The 13,597-nt window shown below is 61.9% G+C and overlaps 1 protein-coding gene across 1 annotated transcript in view; it reads right to left on the reverse strand.

The window, feature by feature from the left end:
* Positions 1-11,953, reverse strand: part of RALGDS (ral guanine nucleotide dissociation stimulator) — a 40,693-nt gene extending 28,740 nt beyond the window's left edge. Inside the window, exon 1 of the mRNA XM_057499177.1 lies at positions 11,695-11,953. Coding sequence (XP_057355160.1) covers positions 11,695-11,712 — 18 coding nt within the window. The 5' untranslated portion in view covers positions 11,713-11,953. The remainder of the gene's footprint in view (positions 1-11,694) is intronic.
* Positions 11,954-13,597: the final 1,644 nt, after the last annotated feature.

Raw genomic sequence — 13,597 nt, forward strand, 5'->3', positions numbered from 1 at the left:
TTGTTGCCCGTCTGCCTGGCGTCACGTGGCGCGCCACGTCACTGTCACCGCCCTGAACGGAGACCCGGCACGGAGAGCCAGGGGCTGGGGGCTGAGGACAGTTCGGGGGATCCGCCTGCACCCTCACCACTTTGCCCCTTTCCAGGGCTGGGCCTTCTGAGGACCGGAGTGTGCACGACCACTTTCTGTGCACAGCGCTCCGTGCGGGCACCGCATGGGGGAACACTCGCACCAGTCGCACAGGCTACCACCATCCCCGTGCTTGTCCCAGGACGCTGAGGTCCCAGGTCCCAGCACAGCCAACGGCCCCGCAGTGCTCTGTCCACAGTCCAGCTAGACCTGGGATGATGCACCTGGCTGGCCACACACAAGCCCAGACAGAGCAAAATGCCACTCCTGGACGCAGGGCTGCTCATGCCCCTCTCCACCCAGGCTCGAGGGCGGGTGTGAAGCACACTGTTTATAAACACTGCGCGGCTGTCGCTAGGGGCTGTGACTCAGAGCCAGAGTGGGACTCCTCTAGAGGCTGTTTACTGGGCACAACTTCCTGTCCAGGAAGCAGACAGGAGAGGCCGGCCTGCCTTTGCTAGTCTTTCCTGCAGCCTCCTGACCTGACTCCGGGTCCTGGTAGAGACAGGGGTACAGCCAGTCCCTCTTCCCTTCGTTTCTGGGACCCTTATCAAGTAGCCCAGTGCATGTAGTCGTGGCCAGCCTGGCTCTGCTAGGTGGGGATGATGCAGCAGCCAGGCACAGGAGCAACCCAGTCCTCGTGCTCAGGAAAGGGCTTAGGTCCGGGGAGCAACTACTCTGGCCTCGCGTCGGTCTTTGGCTCTGAGAGATTCCCAGGGACCAGAGCACTGCAAACACCTACCACCTTGCAGCCCAAAAGCAAATGTTTGCCCACATTTAGAAGCCTTAGAGGTAGGAGAAGCTCCTGATGCCCCTCAGCATCCAGAGCCCAGCCTGGCCCTGCCTTTGGTGCTCCATGGAGACAAAGCACTTTTTCACTGAGTATCTGTAAAACAGATGCAGCCACGGTAATTATCTCTGCTCTAAAATGGAGCAGATCGAGGCCCAGAGAGGGCAAACCACTTGCCCAAGGTTGCACAGCACACCAGTGCCAATGCCAGGTGCACACCCAAGCCTGTCTGGCCCCAGGGTAGCTTGCTTTCCTCCACTCTGCAACGGGTAAGTGGATTTGTTGCCAGCAGCACAGGCAAGCTTGGGGGCTGCTGGGTCCCTGCCAGCAGGTGGGTGGTCTGACCCTGCGTGTGGCCCAGCTCAGGATTCTGACTCCCATTTCCCCCGTTCACCTTCCCCCCAGTCCAGTGTCTAAGCTGGAGTCAGTGGTCCCCCAGTACCTCTACAACTCAAGCGATGTGCCAGTGTGGATGTCATTTAATTATCAGGACGTGTGAGGCGGTCTGCAGGTGAGCTCAGGGCCAGCGGCTGGGAGACGGCACCGCCGTCTGGTCACCCACGGCCACACAGAGGCCTTGGGGCTGGAGCTCCCAGCGGCTCCTGGCTTTCTACAAGAGCGGAGGGTGATACTACCCTCATGGTGCCCTTCCCTGGGCAGGGGGCCCCTGCTCTGCAGCAGGGCCGATGGGGGCCAGAGACTCGGAGCGCCACATGCTTGAACAGGGAGGCCCCCTCCGCTGCTTGAGGCTGAGGGCTGGGGATCCCCGGAAAGGGGGAGCGAAAGGAGGGGCCTGACGGGGGAGCTGTCAGCTGTTGGCTGAGGCTGGGTCCCGCCCCAGGGCAAACAGCAAGCCCAAGGTCACCTGCTCCAGCTGCTGATTCACCCACCACAGGGCTCCCCTGCGCTAGCCGCCAGCCCACTGGCCCCTTCCGCCAGCCACTGAGTCACACAGGTTGCCAAGAAGCTGAGGACCTGAGAACCTGGGCCCAGCCCAGCCACTCCTGCCGGCTTCATGCCCGACACCAGTGCCCCCCTTCCGCGGCAGCTCAGGACAGCTCCCCACCCCTTTGGGCTCAGAGAGGAGCCCAATGCCCAACTGTGGGATTAGAGAGGCAGCTATGAGCCGGGGGTCCTGCCCCTTGCTGGCTGCGGGGATCTGGCCGGTTACCTCCCCCACTGAGCTTCGTCCTGGCCCGTACATGGGGGTGATCTCTGCCTCCAAAAGCATGTACAAGTTGAACGGAATATTGGGGGCAAGCACCTAGGATGGGGCCTGGCATGGGCCACATGTTCAAACAAGTGTCACCCCAAAGCTGCCTAGCATGTTCTCTGGGAGGACTTAGCGGCTCTCCTTTTTAATTCCCAAGTCAGGGATGAGTGAGACTTTGTACAAAAGCAGTCGAAATGTCACAGCAATGGCAAATTACCATAGAACTCGCTAGATGATTTAAATGTATCTTATATCCCTGAGGACCAGTAACAGAGCTTGTAGCCCAAATTCCGCAGACCAGCACTCTGCCCCAAAAGACCTCTCGAGACAGGCTGGGTGCCCGCCACAGAGTACGGAACTAAACAGAGAATCACCTTCTGATCCTGGGCACACTAAGGAAGATGCCTCTGAAGGTAAGGATGCAGCAGGAGAAATCAACAGAACGGGGACGGGGCTGGGTGTGTGGGGTCGGGTCACTGGTAGCGCAGGTGCGGAGGTGCAGCCAAAGACCAGGAAGGGCCGTTAAGGAAACAATCCATCTACGTCGGGGCACCCCCACCTCCAACTGCCCTCGAAGCTCCCTGGGGGCGGCAGCCACATCTGTCCTGTTCACCCCTCACACCCGAATGCCTGGAATGAAGCCCGGCTTGAGGCAAGTTCTAACTGCTAACAGGTAGGTGGTGACTATGCCACTCGCTCCTGCACACAGCCCATCACAGGAGCTTTGCATCCCAGTGCTTTTTCAGTCCTTAAAATTGGAAGGGCTCGATGCTCCTTGAGAGCAAAGACTGTTCCCTCATGTACTGACACCTGCAAAGGTCCCTGGCACACTGTGGGTTCTCCACAGATACCGGGATGAACAAGTGGTCTCGGTCCGGAGTGATCCTCAGCTACAAAGTTCCTAGACTCAAAAGTATTCAGAGTTCAGGGATACGGAGTTCTTCATGGGGAGATCACAAGGAAAGCTTTGGGGACGAGGCTGTGAGGCCCCAAGAGGAGCCTGTGGGATGGCAAGGAGGAAGGGTACAGGAAGGGTAAGGCCCTCTCTGCCACCCCGCCATGCAGGAGCTTTCCAGAGAGCTAGGCCGGGGGCAGAGGTGGGCGGCAGGCCCAGGCAGGGCAGTCAGGGCAGGGAGGCAGCCAGGCTTTCTGGGAAGCAGAAGCCTGGATGTTCCCAGAAGCCAGGCTGCTTTGGGATGCCAGTGGGGGAGGCAGGCAGGCAGTTCAGCTCTGGTTCAACCTGGTGTTTTCCTCCTTCCTAAATGCCTGGCCTGATGATAATTCTTGGGGAATGGGTCTCTGCTCATCAGGTAAGTAGAGGTGCTCCGGTGTGGTGTGGCAGGCTAAGGCCCTCCCCACAGCACAGCTGGGGCTGCTGCCGCTGAGGCTGGGGGCAGGGAGCTGAGCCCACAGGCAGGCCCCTGTGCCCAGCAGGGCCTGGTCACTCACAGCCTCCGGACCAGGGAAGTCGGGACAAACGGGCCCTTGTGGTGAGGAGGCTGCCCGCCGTGCCAGGGACGCTGTGTGCCCGGTGCCACCACCCGCCTGCCTGTGGGGGCCCAGGGCCTGGGAAGTAGGGCTGCCCTTTCAGAGGGGGGCCCTCTGAGGTGCCCTGGCTTCTGGGAAGGATCTGCGGCTCCAGCTGGCTGCCGAGAGGCGGTGGGGCTGGTGCCTGCTGCCCTCATTCCCACAGTCCTCCTCCTAGGAAGTTCCCCCGTGGGGGTGGAGGGCAATGCCTCGCGTTTTCAGGGCTCTGGGACCAAGTGCGTTTCAGAAACACCGCCTTTGCTCTACTGCCCCTCTACAACCCCCTGGCCTTGGCTCGCTCCTTGCTTTCTCTTGCGGAAGGCAAGGATCTGGGGCCTCTCCTCTCTGCCTCTGCCTGCTCATGGGCGGCACGCATGATGGGGACAGCAGAGCGCAGGTGGCCCCCCTGCCCAGGGACCCTCGAAGAGCAGCAGAGTTTCTCCATGCCACCATCAGGCAATAGAGCACCTGCCCATGCCAGGCCCCGTGCTGAGCACAGATCCAGCACAACTCTGAGCTGGGCACACTTACTCACCCATTTAACAGATAAGAAACCTGACACTCAGAGGTTGAGGACCATGAACACTCAGGCCTCCCAGGGTAGAGGCTCTGGCCTGCTGCTCTGAAGGGGCAAGATGCAAACACACACATGTACGGGCCTTCACGACCCACATGGCACTCCCCCAACCCGGGAGCCAGTCGTGTGTCTGGTGGCACATGATGAACAAGGTCATATATGCACTCAAACGTGTACAGTCAACAGGGCAGGGAAACACTCCGAAAGCATGCACATTTACATGCATGCTCCAGAACCCACACTCAACCCCAGGAGCCCAGATATACCCCCCAACTCCCTGCAAGTCTGCCAGACAGCGTTGGGCACCCCGGGTCGGAGACCTGGTGAGCATGCTCCCTCAGGCCTGCCCCGTACCTGCTCCTGGCAGGGCTGGTGAGAGGGGACGGAGGCGCATGTTCTGTGCAGAGGTTTCCTGGCCCCAAGTAGCTGGGAAGGAAAACTCTTGAAATCCTGAAGAACTGCAGCTGTCCCCTGCTGCGAGGGAGCACGTGGTGCTGCAAGCTCCCCCGGGCACTAGCCTCCGCCTGCTCCCCACTCCAAGCACACAGCCCTCACCTCCCTGGCCACCCAGGGCCGCAGGCCAGGTGACTGACTGCCTCTCCCTTGAGTATCAGCCCTGAGCAACTAGAGGGTCAAAGGGCACCCTCAGACATCTTCCTGTGGGGGGCCAGGGGCCTGGAACTCTGGCTTCAGTGAGGAAGGTGATCCAGGTGGGGCTCACCTCCAGGCGGGGCACACCATGTGGCCTGGGCAATTTACTCAACTTCTCTGGGCCCCGGATTCCCCACCTGGAAAAATGAGCAGATCCAACTTAGGGCCCACGCCAGGTCCCCAGGGGCAGTCAGTGATGCCAGTCTCCACAGCTGGCAGGCCACACAGCCATCTCCTTTCTCGGCAGGGAACAGACATTTCCTGCCACCGAGAAGGGCCTGCCTGCTCTGGCCAGGCGCTGCAGGGCCATTTCCCACACTCTGACACCCACGTGTCCACAGGTGGAGAGGACCAGGCCGGAGAAGCTAGGGAACCCACCTGCCACTGGTCCTGCAGCCCAAGCCAGGCCTCCCACTCCCAGACCTCCTTCCCCGTGACCTCTACACAGCCCACCTGCCGCCCGCCCTGGGGCTGCCTCTGTGATTGCTGCTGTGGAGATAATCTGGGCTGGGCTCCCCTTCCCTCCGGCCACAGCCCAGCCAGATGGGGGTAGGGGGAGCAAGAATCCCGCTGGGAGGGACTCACTCAGGTGGTGGCCGCCCCGAGGGCTTAGACACCCTCCTCCTCCCCTCCATTCTCACCCTCCCAGTTTTGAGCTGGAGAGCTGCAGGGAAGGGGCCTCCTGAGACAAAGGCCTGTGGCCAGGATGGGGTCCCTCTTGTTCCACAGGAGTGGAAGGCAGGGAGGTTCTTGGGCTCAGGGCCATTCACTGGCCAAGGATCCCTCCCTCCCATGTGCTCTCACGGCCTAGGACCACCCCTCCACACCCCAGCTCACGCACACCTGCTATCTCAGGTGGTGTCCGGAGAAGAGCCCTGTGCCTTCCCCAAGGGAACGGATTCCAACCTAGAAATGGGGAGGTAGGTGCCCTCCAGCCCCCTCTTATCCTGCCTGGAGGGGGCAGCCCTCTGCAATGTGGCCCCCTCCCAGGCCTAAGGCCTCCTGCCTCCCCTAACCCACCACTGCCCTCAGGGCTGGGCTCACCTCTTCTGCCTGCACCCCGGGCAGGACCACCAGCATGAATGCCACAGGGGCTGCACCTCAGCCTGGGCCCGTGGCACGGAATTGTGCCTGCTGTCACCAGGCACCCAGTGCTGGGCACTGTTGTGGCCACCGGGCGGGCCGTTGTCTGTACTGCCCATGCCCCACCCCTCCCCCTGCTGGAGACAGGGAGGCAAGGGAGCAACCCGAACCCACCACTGCCCCCAGAGGGAACACGTGTGCTGGGCACAGGATGGAGGGTGCCACGGGAGCCTACCCCAACTCTGGAGCCGGGCACACCTCCTCCCCACTTGACAGGTGAGGCCTAGGAGCCTCAGAGGGGTAAGGTTATGGCCCAAGGACACACGGAGAGTGAGTGGTCACGGTCAGATTAGGATCCAGGCTCCCTGATGGCACCAGAAAAGCCGTGGGTTTGGTGTGGGGGGCACCGAGAGTCCCATCCCTCACTGCTCGCCCAGAGAGAACACCCTAGGGCAGCCAGGCCTCACACCCTTCTGCACCCCCAAACCCCAGGGGGGCAGTCTGGTCCCCGCCCTCCTCTCCTCCATTCCTCACCCTCTCCTGGGGTCGGGGCTTCTGCATCTCACTCCCTCCCCAACTGACACAAGCCCCGTGTCCTCAGTGCCCACAAACGAAAGTCCCAGAGCCCACAGAGCTGATTTCCTTCCATGCCCACCTTTTCCTCAGCCAGGAGAACAGTGAAGACCCGATGGGTCTGGTGCCCATTCCAGGACACTCGGCAATAAGCCCTGAGCTGGGACACAGACACAGGCATCCAACTCCAGAGCTAGTGGCCTTAAGCCGAGCGCCAAGGTGGAGGCAGGCAGGTGGACGGGCCGGCATGGAGGCTGGCCTGGTCCCGGCCCCTGCAGCCCCAGAGCCGCAGTAGGTGGCGTGTACAGGGCAGTGTCCAGGTGCTGAATGGTGAACACACCGGGCAGGGGGTGATGGGAAACTGAGGCTAGTGAGCAGGGACACACGAGGCTCACACAGCCAGGGAGTCTCAGGGCTAGCCCAGGGCCACAGTGCATCTGCCCTTCCAGGGGCTCTACCTCTTGCCTCCCGTAGCCGCACCCTGCCTGGCCATCCAGCCCCCAGGCCCAGCTTGCTAATGGCTGCAGGATGCAGAATGAGACCCACAGGGTGCCAAGCCAAGCTTCCCCCACTCTGGCTGGCATATGGTGCCATCTGCTGTGCCCTCTCACCCTGTATTTCCTGACATTCTGCCACCATCAACTGTCACTCAGGCATCCAGGAAATAGCCTCCATTGCTAAGGGACTGGCCTAATGCCAGGTGGCTGGCAGGCAGGGTGGGGCAATGGGGAGGGCTGAGCAGACTGGGGTTTCCCTCAGGAAGGATCCAGGGGGCAGGGGCTGCTGGGTGGGGGTGGATGAGCTGCGAGAAATACCGAGGCCAGGTCCCCACACAGGCCCTGGGAAAGCCCAGCCCTGAGCCTTCCTGAAAGCAAGTGTCCTGGGGGCCTGTAGTTACCAAGCAGCTCCTCCGCGTTGCCATGGGAACTCTCCCTTCTTCTGGGGCTTGCCGTTTTTAGGGGGATGCCTCTCCTCTCTACCTCCTCACCCTGCCTTGGCTGCCCCAGGAGGAGACACGGAGGTTCCATAAGCTCATCCCCTCACCTGGACAGAGACCTACCAGGCACACGCCTCACAGAAGCCTGGGAGGATCAAACACCGAAAACCCCAAGAAAATGCCCAGGTCAGAGCCCAAGGCCTTCATGAGGGCAGGGAGAGGATGACAGGGGCTCATCAGCTCTGTTTATGGCTCCACTCCCACTGTTTACCACCACCTTGGGGCCTGCCAGGCCCTGACTGTTGGAAGCTCACTGTCCTATGCCCAGTCCCTCCCAGGCTTGTTGGCACAAAGGGCTGTGCCCCCACCAGCCTACCTAGCTGCAAAAGTCCCTTTGCCTTCCAGTGCCTCGGTTTCCCCACCTACAGGTGAGGAGGGTAGTGGTGCCTATTTCATAGGTACAATGAGACACTGTAGCCCAAGGCTGGGCTCAGGGAAGGCGCTACAGCCTGGCTGGCGTGACCAGGCACGTCCTCAGCAGGGAGAGAGATGTGGGAGTGGCCTGGCAGGTTTCTCTGCAGAGCACAGTCCCCTGCTGGTGTGCCCCTGATAGCAGAAGACCACCAAATGCAGACCACTTACTACCTTCTCCCTAGGATCAGCTGCTTGTCCCACACCCTGTGCCTACATTCCTTCTCTAGGGTCCCTCGGATTGAAGCCAATATGCTCCACTGGCCAGGCGCTCAGCAGAGGCCCTTGATAAATATCTGTTGTGCAAATCAGTGATCTGCTGTCAAGCAGCCTCAGCCCGTGGGATTCGGAAGTGTCTGGGGGGCCACAGCAGGCAGTGGCTTCCACTTCTTGGGCCAGCGCCACGCTGGGCACTCTGCTTCATTACACGGATGCCCATGGGGCCCACTGCCTGGGGCAGAGCCCAGGGTCTCTGCTCCTCAGCTCCAGATGGCATCTCCACTCTGTGTAAGAGGACAGGGCAGAACCCCAACAGAGGAGCAGTGGGGGAGACCCCCTTGGGGCAGGGTCTCCAGGGCAGGGGCCCCTCAAGTCTCAACAGTCCACCCATCCCCACAGCTGCCTTCTACGTGCCCCCCCCAGATGTGGACATGCAGCTGCCATGTCCTACAGTAATGGGAGAGCCGTCTGGAAACCACCAAGAAGGGCTGGCTTGGCTTGCAGGTGAAGGAGGACACACGAACTCCGGGCCTCTGTGGGTCTGGCCCCACTGGGCTCCCCGGCCTCCCACTGCAGGTGCCACCCAGTCGTTGCCCCTGGTCCTGCCTTGCTTGGTTTCCTCCATGGTGCAGGCAGTGCCCGGGTGCCTGTGCTCCTGCTGTTTACAGCTCAGTGTCCTCGGCAACTGAAAGCAGCACTGGGGCGGCCACAAAGAGGTCAGAGCGCCCCCTGCTGTCCCTGACAGCACACACCCCAGGCTCCACGACCCAGGGCTGCGGCTGAGTTCCCCAGACCTCCTCAGACCCCAGCTGCTCCCCCCAGCTCTGTGGGCATCTAGGTACCTGGTCTTGCGGGGGAGCATCATTCCAACCCCCCTGTTGGCAGACGTATGGCCAACATATGATCTTTGGGACGCATGGCCCAAAGATATGTTGAAGTTTAATCCCAGGCACCTGTCAACGAGACCTTATTTGGAAACAGGGTTTTGGCAGACATAATCAAGCTGAGATGTGGTCACACTGGATTAAAGCGGGCCATAAGCAAACAACTGATGCCCTTATTAGAGGAGGGGAAATAGGACCAGACACACAGAGGAGGCCACGTGAAGACTGAAGCAGAGTTTGGAGTGATGCACCTACAGGAAAAGAAACACTCAGATGTGCTGGCAGGGCCAGAGGGAAGGCTCCTCCCCTACAGCTTCAAAGCTGCAGGGTACGGCCTGCCAGCACCTTGGTTCTGGCCTTCCTGCCTCCAGAACTGAGAGAATAAATGTCTGTTGTTTTGAGCCACCCAGTTTGTGGTCCTCTGTCACAAAAGCTACAAGAAACTACTAGAACTTTGCCTCTGCTCCCGCTGGACACCCACCTCTGCTGCCTTGACCAAGTGCAGCCCAGCCTCCCAGAGGAGGCTGCAGAGCCCGGGAACCTGATGATGCAGGTGGTGACCTGGGCAGTGAAGACGGAGTGCACATGGGCGCCCTAGATGCCAGCCTCAGCCATCACCCTGTCTGCAGCACCACACCTCCCTCCTCAAGTCAACTGACCACAGGACACCTCCTTCTGGAATACATCTCCGTGTCTGCCCACTGCCCAGATGATCTCAGAGACAGACCCCCATCCCAGTCAATACCCCAGCCCCAGCCTCCCAGGAGACCTTGAGGCAGAGGCTCCCAGCTGAGCCCAGCCTGGATCTTGGTACAGAAACTGAGATGGTCAATGTTTGCTCTTGTGAGAGATGTGTCCCGCTGTGTGGACACCTAGTGACTGGTCTAGCCCTGCCCTCTGTGCCTCTCCTCCACAGCTCTCTCCAGCCACACTGCTCATCTCAGCCCTTCTCTGACCAAATGCTCTTCTGCCTCCAGTGTTTGCGCCTCTCGGACCCGGGCAGGCTGGCTCCTCTGTCCTTCCAGTCACAGCATAGATGTCACCCTGGAGGCCGTTTAGGCCCCACCTGGGCGTTCCTGGCCCTCCCTCCAGCACTCTGCTTCACTTCCTGTAGCACCTGCTCTTCTCGTTCACATGGGTTTGCTTTCATGCCTTTGTCCAGGTCCCCCTCCAGCCTGTGAGCTCAAGGAGGGCAGGGACCATGTGGGTCCTTCTGGCACCGCCCCCAGTTGCCTACTATGGCCCCTGCTCAGTGGGAGTAGGGCAGCAGAGCGGAGGCACTGAACGAGACAAGAGGGTCTTGGAGACGATCCACCACCCCCCGCCTGCCCTGAGCAGCTCACACTTGGGAGATGGACGCTAAAAATAAAAGGCGCATGTGCGGTCGGAGGCAGGGGTCGCCAAGAATGACCCCTGGGTGTCCTTCCATGCTCTAGTTGCTCCATTGAGCACAGTGAGCACAGCCTTCCACCTGGTGGTCGGTACCAGAACTGCAGCGAAAGGCAGGAAAACCAGAAAACAAAACACAAAACCTTTGTTTGGGTGTAGTCAAGGCAGCCGCTCTCCCTGGCCCCAGAGGAGCAGAGGGCAGGACCTGCAGGCTCCAGGGGGGCCAGGTGGCGGACCTCAGAAGCCTCCTTCATACCCCGGTTTCCCTCCCCTGCCCTGGTGTCCAGATCACTCACGAGGCCTCCTTACCCTGACCAGTGCAATGATTCCAAACCCATTTCCAAATTAGGACCCACAGCCTACAACAAGGAGGGTCTTGCCCATGGTTACCGGATGAGGGGTCCAGTGCTCTGGCATGCTCTGCGCTACCCAGGGCCCCAGGCCTTCGGGCTGCCCTCTGCTCAGAAGGACCTGGAGGGAGTAGAAAGCACTTTCCCAGGACTGGGAGGACAGTGGGTCATGCATGAGGACCAAGGCCCACAGCCTCTTTCACAAGCCTGTGGGACCCAAGGCGTCAGTCACCCTCTCTCTGCACCCACTTTACAGAGGAGTCAGCTGAGGCGTTCGTTCCCCTTCCACACTACAGGGTCCCTTGCTAATTCCAGGCGCCCAGAGTGGTGGATGCAGGGCCCCAGCACTGTGCTCTGCAGTCCCTGCCCATCAGCGGGGCAGTTCTCCGCTTACACTGCTGCGGGCCCCCAGCACGTCGGGAGGAGACAGATGTCCCCGCCCCAATGCAGAGCTGCCGCCACCCTCTTTCTTCTTTCTCCCTTGTTACCCCCGCTGTATCCACTCTTCCTCTGACCCTATGCATGGTCCCCACGTGTGAAGTCAATGTGTGTCTGTACCTGTGGGTGCCTGGGGATGCCCAGAGGAGACTGTCCCTCCTGGGAGGGTGTGGGCAGGGGTGTCCCCATGATCTCAGGGGTTCTCGTTCCCAGAGAAAACCCCATGGGAGGGTTGAGCCCTGACATAGGACGCTGCAACCCCCCCTGCTCCTCTGGACTCCGCTGCCTCGCTCCTGGCCTCAGTTTCCCAATCGTATCAGGAGGAGTTAGACGCGGAACTGCGTAAGCGCGCGCTCCCTTCGGGCCGGATGGAGTGTGGGCGGGTGGAGGACGGGGGGAGTGCCTAAGGTCCTCCCTCCACCCCGAACGGCGGGGAGGGCGCCGGGCCGGGCGGGGCACTCACCTGGCAATCTACCATCATCCTCAGCCCTGGCAGCGCATCGCCGGCCCTAGGGCGGGGCCCGGGGCTCGCAGACGCCGTTCGCCTCGGCCCGCGCGCGGCGCAGGGGGGCGCCCGGCAGCGGGGCTCATAGCGCGGCCTCCCATCCCCGCCGGGCCCGGGGCTCCGCGGCCGCCGCCGCCGCCGCCGCCGCCGCCGCCGCCGCTCCCATTGTCTGCGCCGCCGCGCCGCCGCCCGCTCGGGCCCCGCCGCTCGGTTCCGCCCGGGCTCACGGGCTCGGGCCGGGTGGGCGGGCACAGCCGCGGTCCCGCCCCCGCAGGTGTGAGGGGCGGGCTCTGGGCCGCGTCGGGCACGCGCCGGCCTCCCTCCCTCTGGCGGACGTGGTGGGCCCTGCGGAGCAGCCGGGCCTCGTGTCCACGGCCGCGCGTGCCTGCGCGGGCTCGCGGGCCGCACGTGCACGTGAGTGCCGCCTCGTCGCGCGCTCGCGCGCAGCGACCCCAGGACTCAGTCCGGACCCTCGCCCGCGCCCCAAGCCACTACTGCCTGCTCTGTGCCGTTTACTTCCCGCAGGACCTCCAGTCGCCCGAACCCAACAAGGCAGGGTCGCCGCCGGGCGCTGGACCGGGTTGTCACAGAATATACACCCCCATCCTTCTGTCCTGGTCCCCATATGCCACCTGCAGGGGCCAGCACCCTGCATGGCTGGGTCAGGGAACCCGGAGGCGGCAGTGGACACTGAGTACAGGCAGGGAGCAGGTCAGGCTGCCCCTTCCCCCACCTCCTCTACGCGCCCTCCTTGTTTTCCTGGCAGGCCTCAGGACAGGAGGTCCAGCCTGTCCCTGGATGCAGCCTGGCTAGTGTAAGAGGGGCTGGAGGAGCCCAGGGAGGGGCCATCCCTGGGATGGGTGAGTGTTAGGGGTACTTGCTGGTTATCAGGGGTCCCCCTGCAGTCTCAATGACTTCACCCCATTCTGCAAAAGAGCAATGGCCCCAGCACTCAAGGTCACTCAGCTTGGAGTGACCGACTCAGCCACGAGTAGGGCCTCAAGAGTCCATGCTCTTCACCGTCACTGAGCCCCCACCCTGACCATCCGCAGCCTAGGCCCCGTGTCGGGGCTACCCCAGCCAGGCGACCTCCCAAGTCCCCAGCACACGTTCCCAGGGTGAGTCACTCCCCATTCTTCACGGAGAAAATGAGGCCCCAAGGAGTCAGCCCAGGGGCTCGCTCCCACAGCAAAGTAGCCTGGACCCTGCTTTGGGTCCAGGAATTGGTCCTGCCATTCACACAACTCCTGTCGGGGCCAGGCCTCAGGACGGGAACCAGGGTCAGACAGTCCCCAGGGGCTTGGGCCAAGGCTGAGAAGGCCCATCAGCCAGTCAGGAAGAGGCTGGACCCGGAGCTGGGCTGGGCCTGAGGTGGAGACTCCTCCCCTGAAGGCTAAAGGTGCCTGGGTGTGGGGCCGCCGCCTCCTGAGGCTTCTCCAGGCTCTACGCGAAGGGGCCTCCCCCTGCTCCAACATGGAAGCTCCCAGAAGGCAGGGCCTGCTCTTCTACATAGCCTGCTTCATGGAATCACCCTCCCCCAGGGTGGGTGCCCATGCCCTGGGAAGGTGCTCCCCACTGGGGCTCCATGGGCCCATCCGTGCCCCTTTGCCCAGGAACCCACCAGGGCCTCTCCCTGACTCATTCTCTCCAGCCCAGTTTGTTTCCTCATACTGGTCACCTGGTCTTGCAGTCTCGCTCACTGGCCAAACCACAGGCTGCAGGACAAGTAGGCTTGGGGCTGGCCCCCAACTTTGCCAGGTGGGTGGCTGCCTGCTCATCCCGTTATGGCCACAGAGTGCACCCACCTTCCCTCTCCCTCTCCCTTCCATGGCAAAGCTGCTGCTGCTCCAGGGGAGGGGAC

This window comes from Manis pentadactyla, chromosome 3 (assembly GCF_030020395.1).
Source record: "Manis pentadactyla isolate mManPen7 chromosome 3, mManPen7.hap1, whole genome shotgun sequence".
NCBI classification, from domain to species: Eukaryota; Metazoa; Chordata; class Mammalia; order Pholidota; family Manidae; genus Manis; species Manis pentadactyla.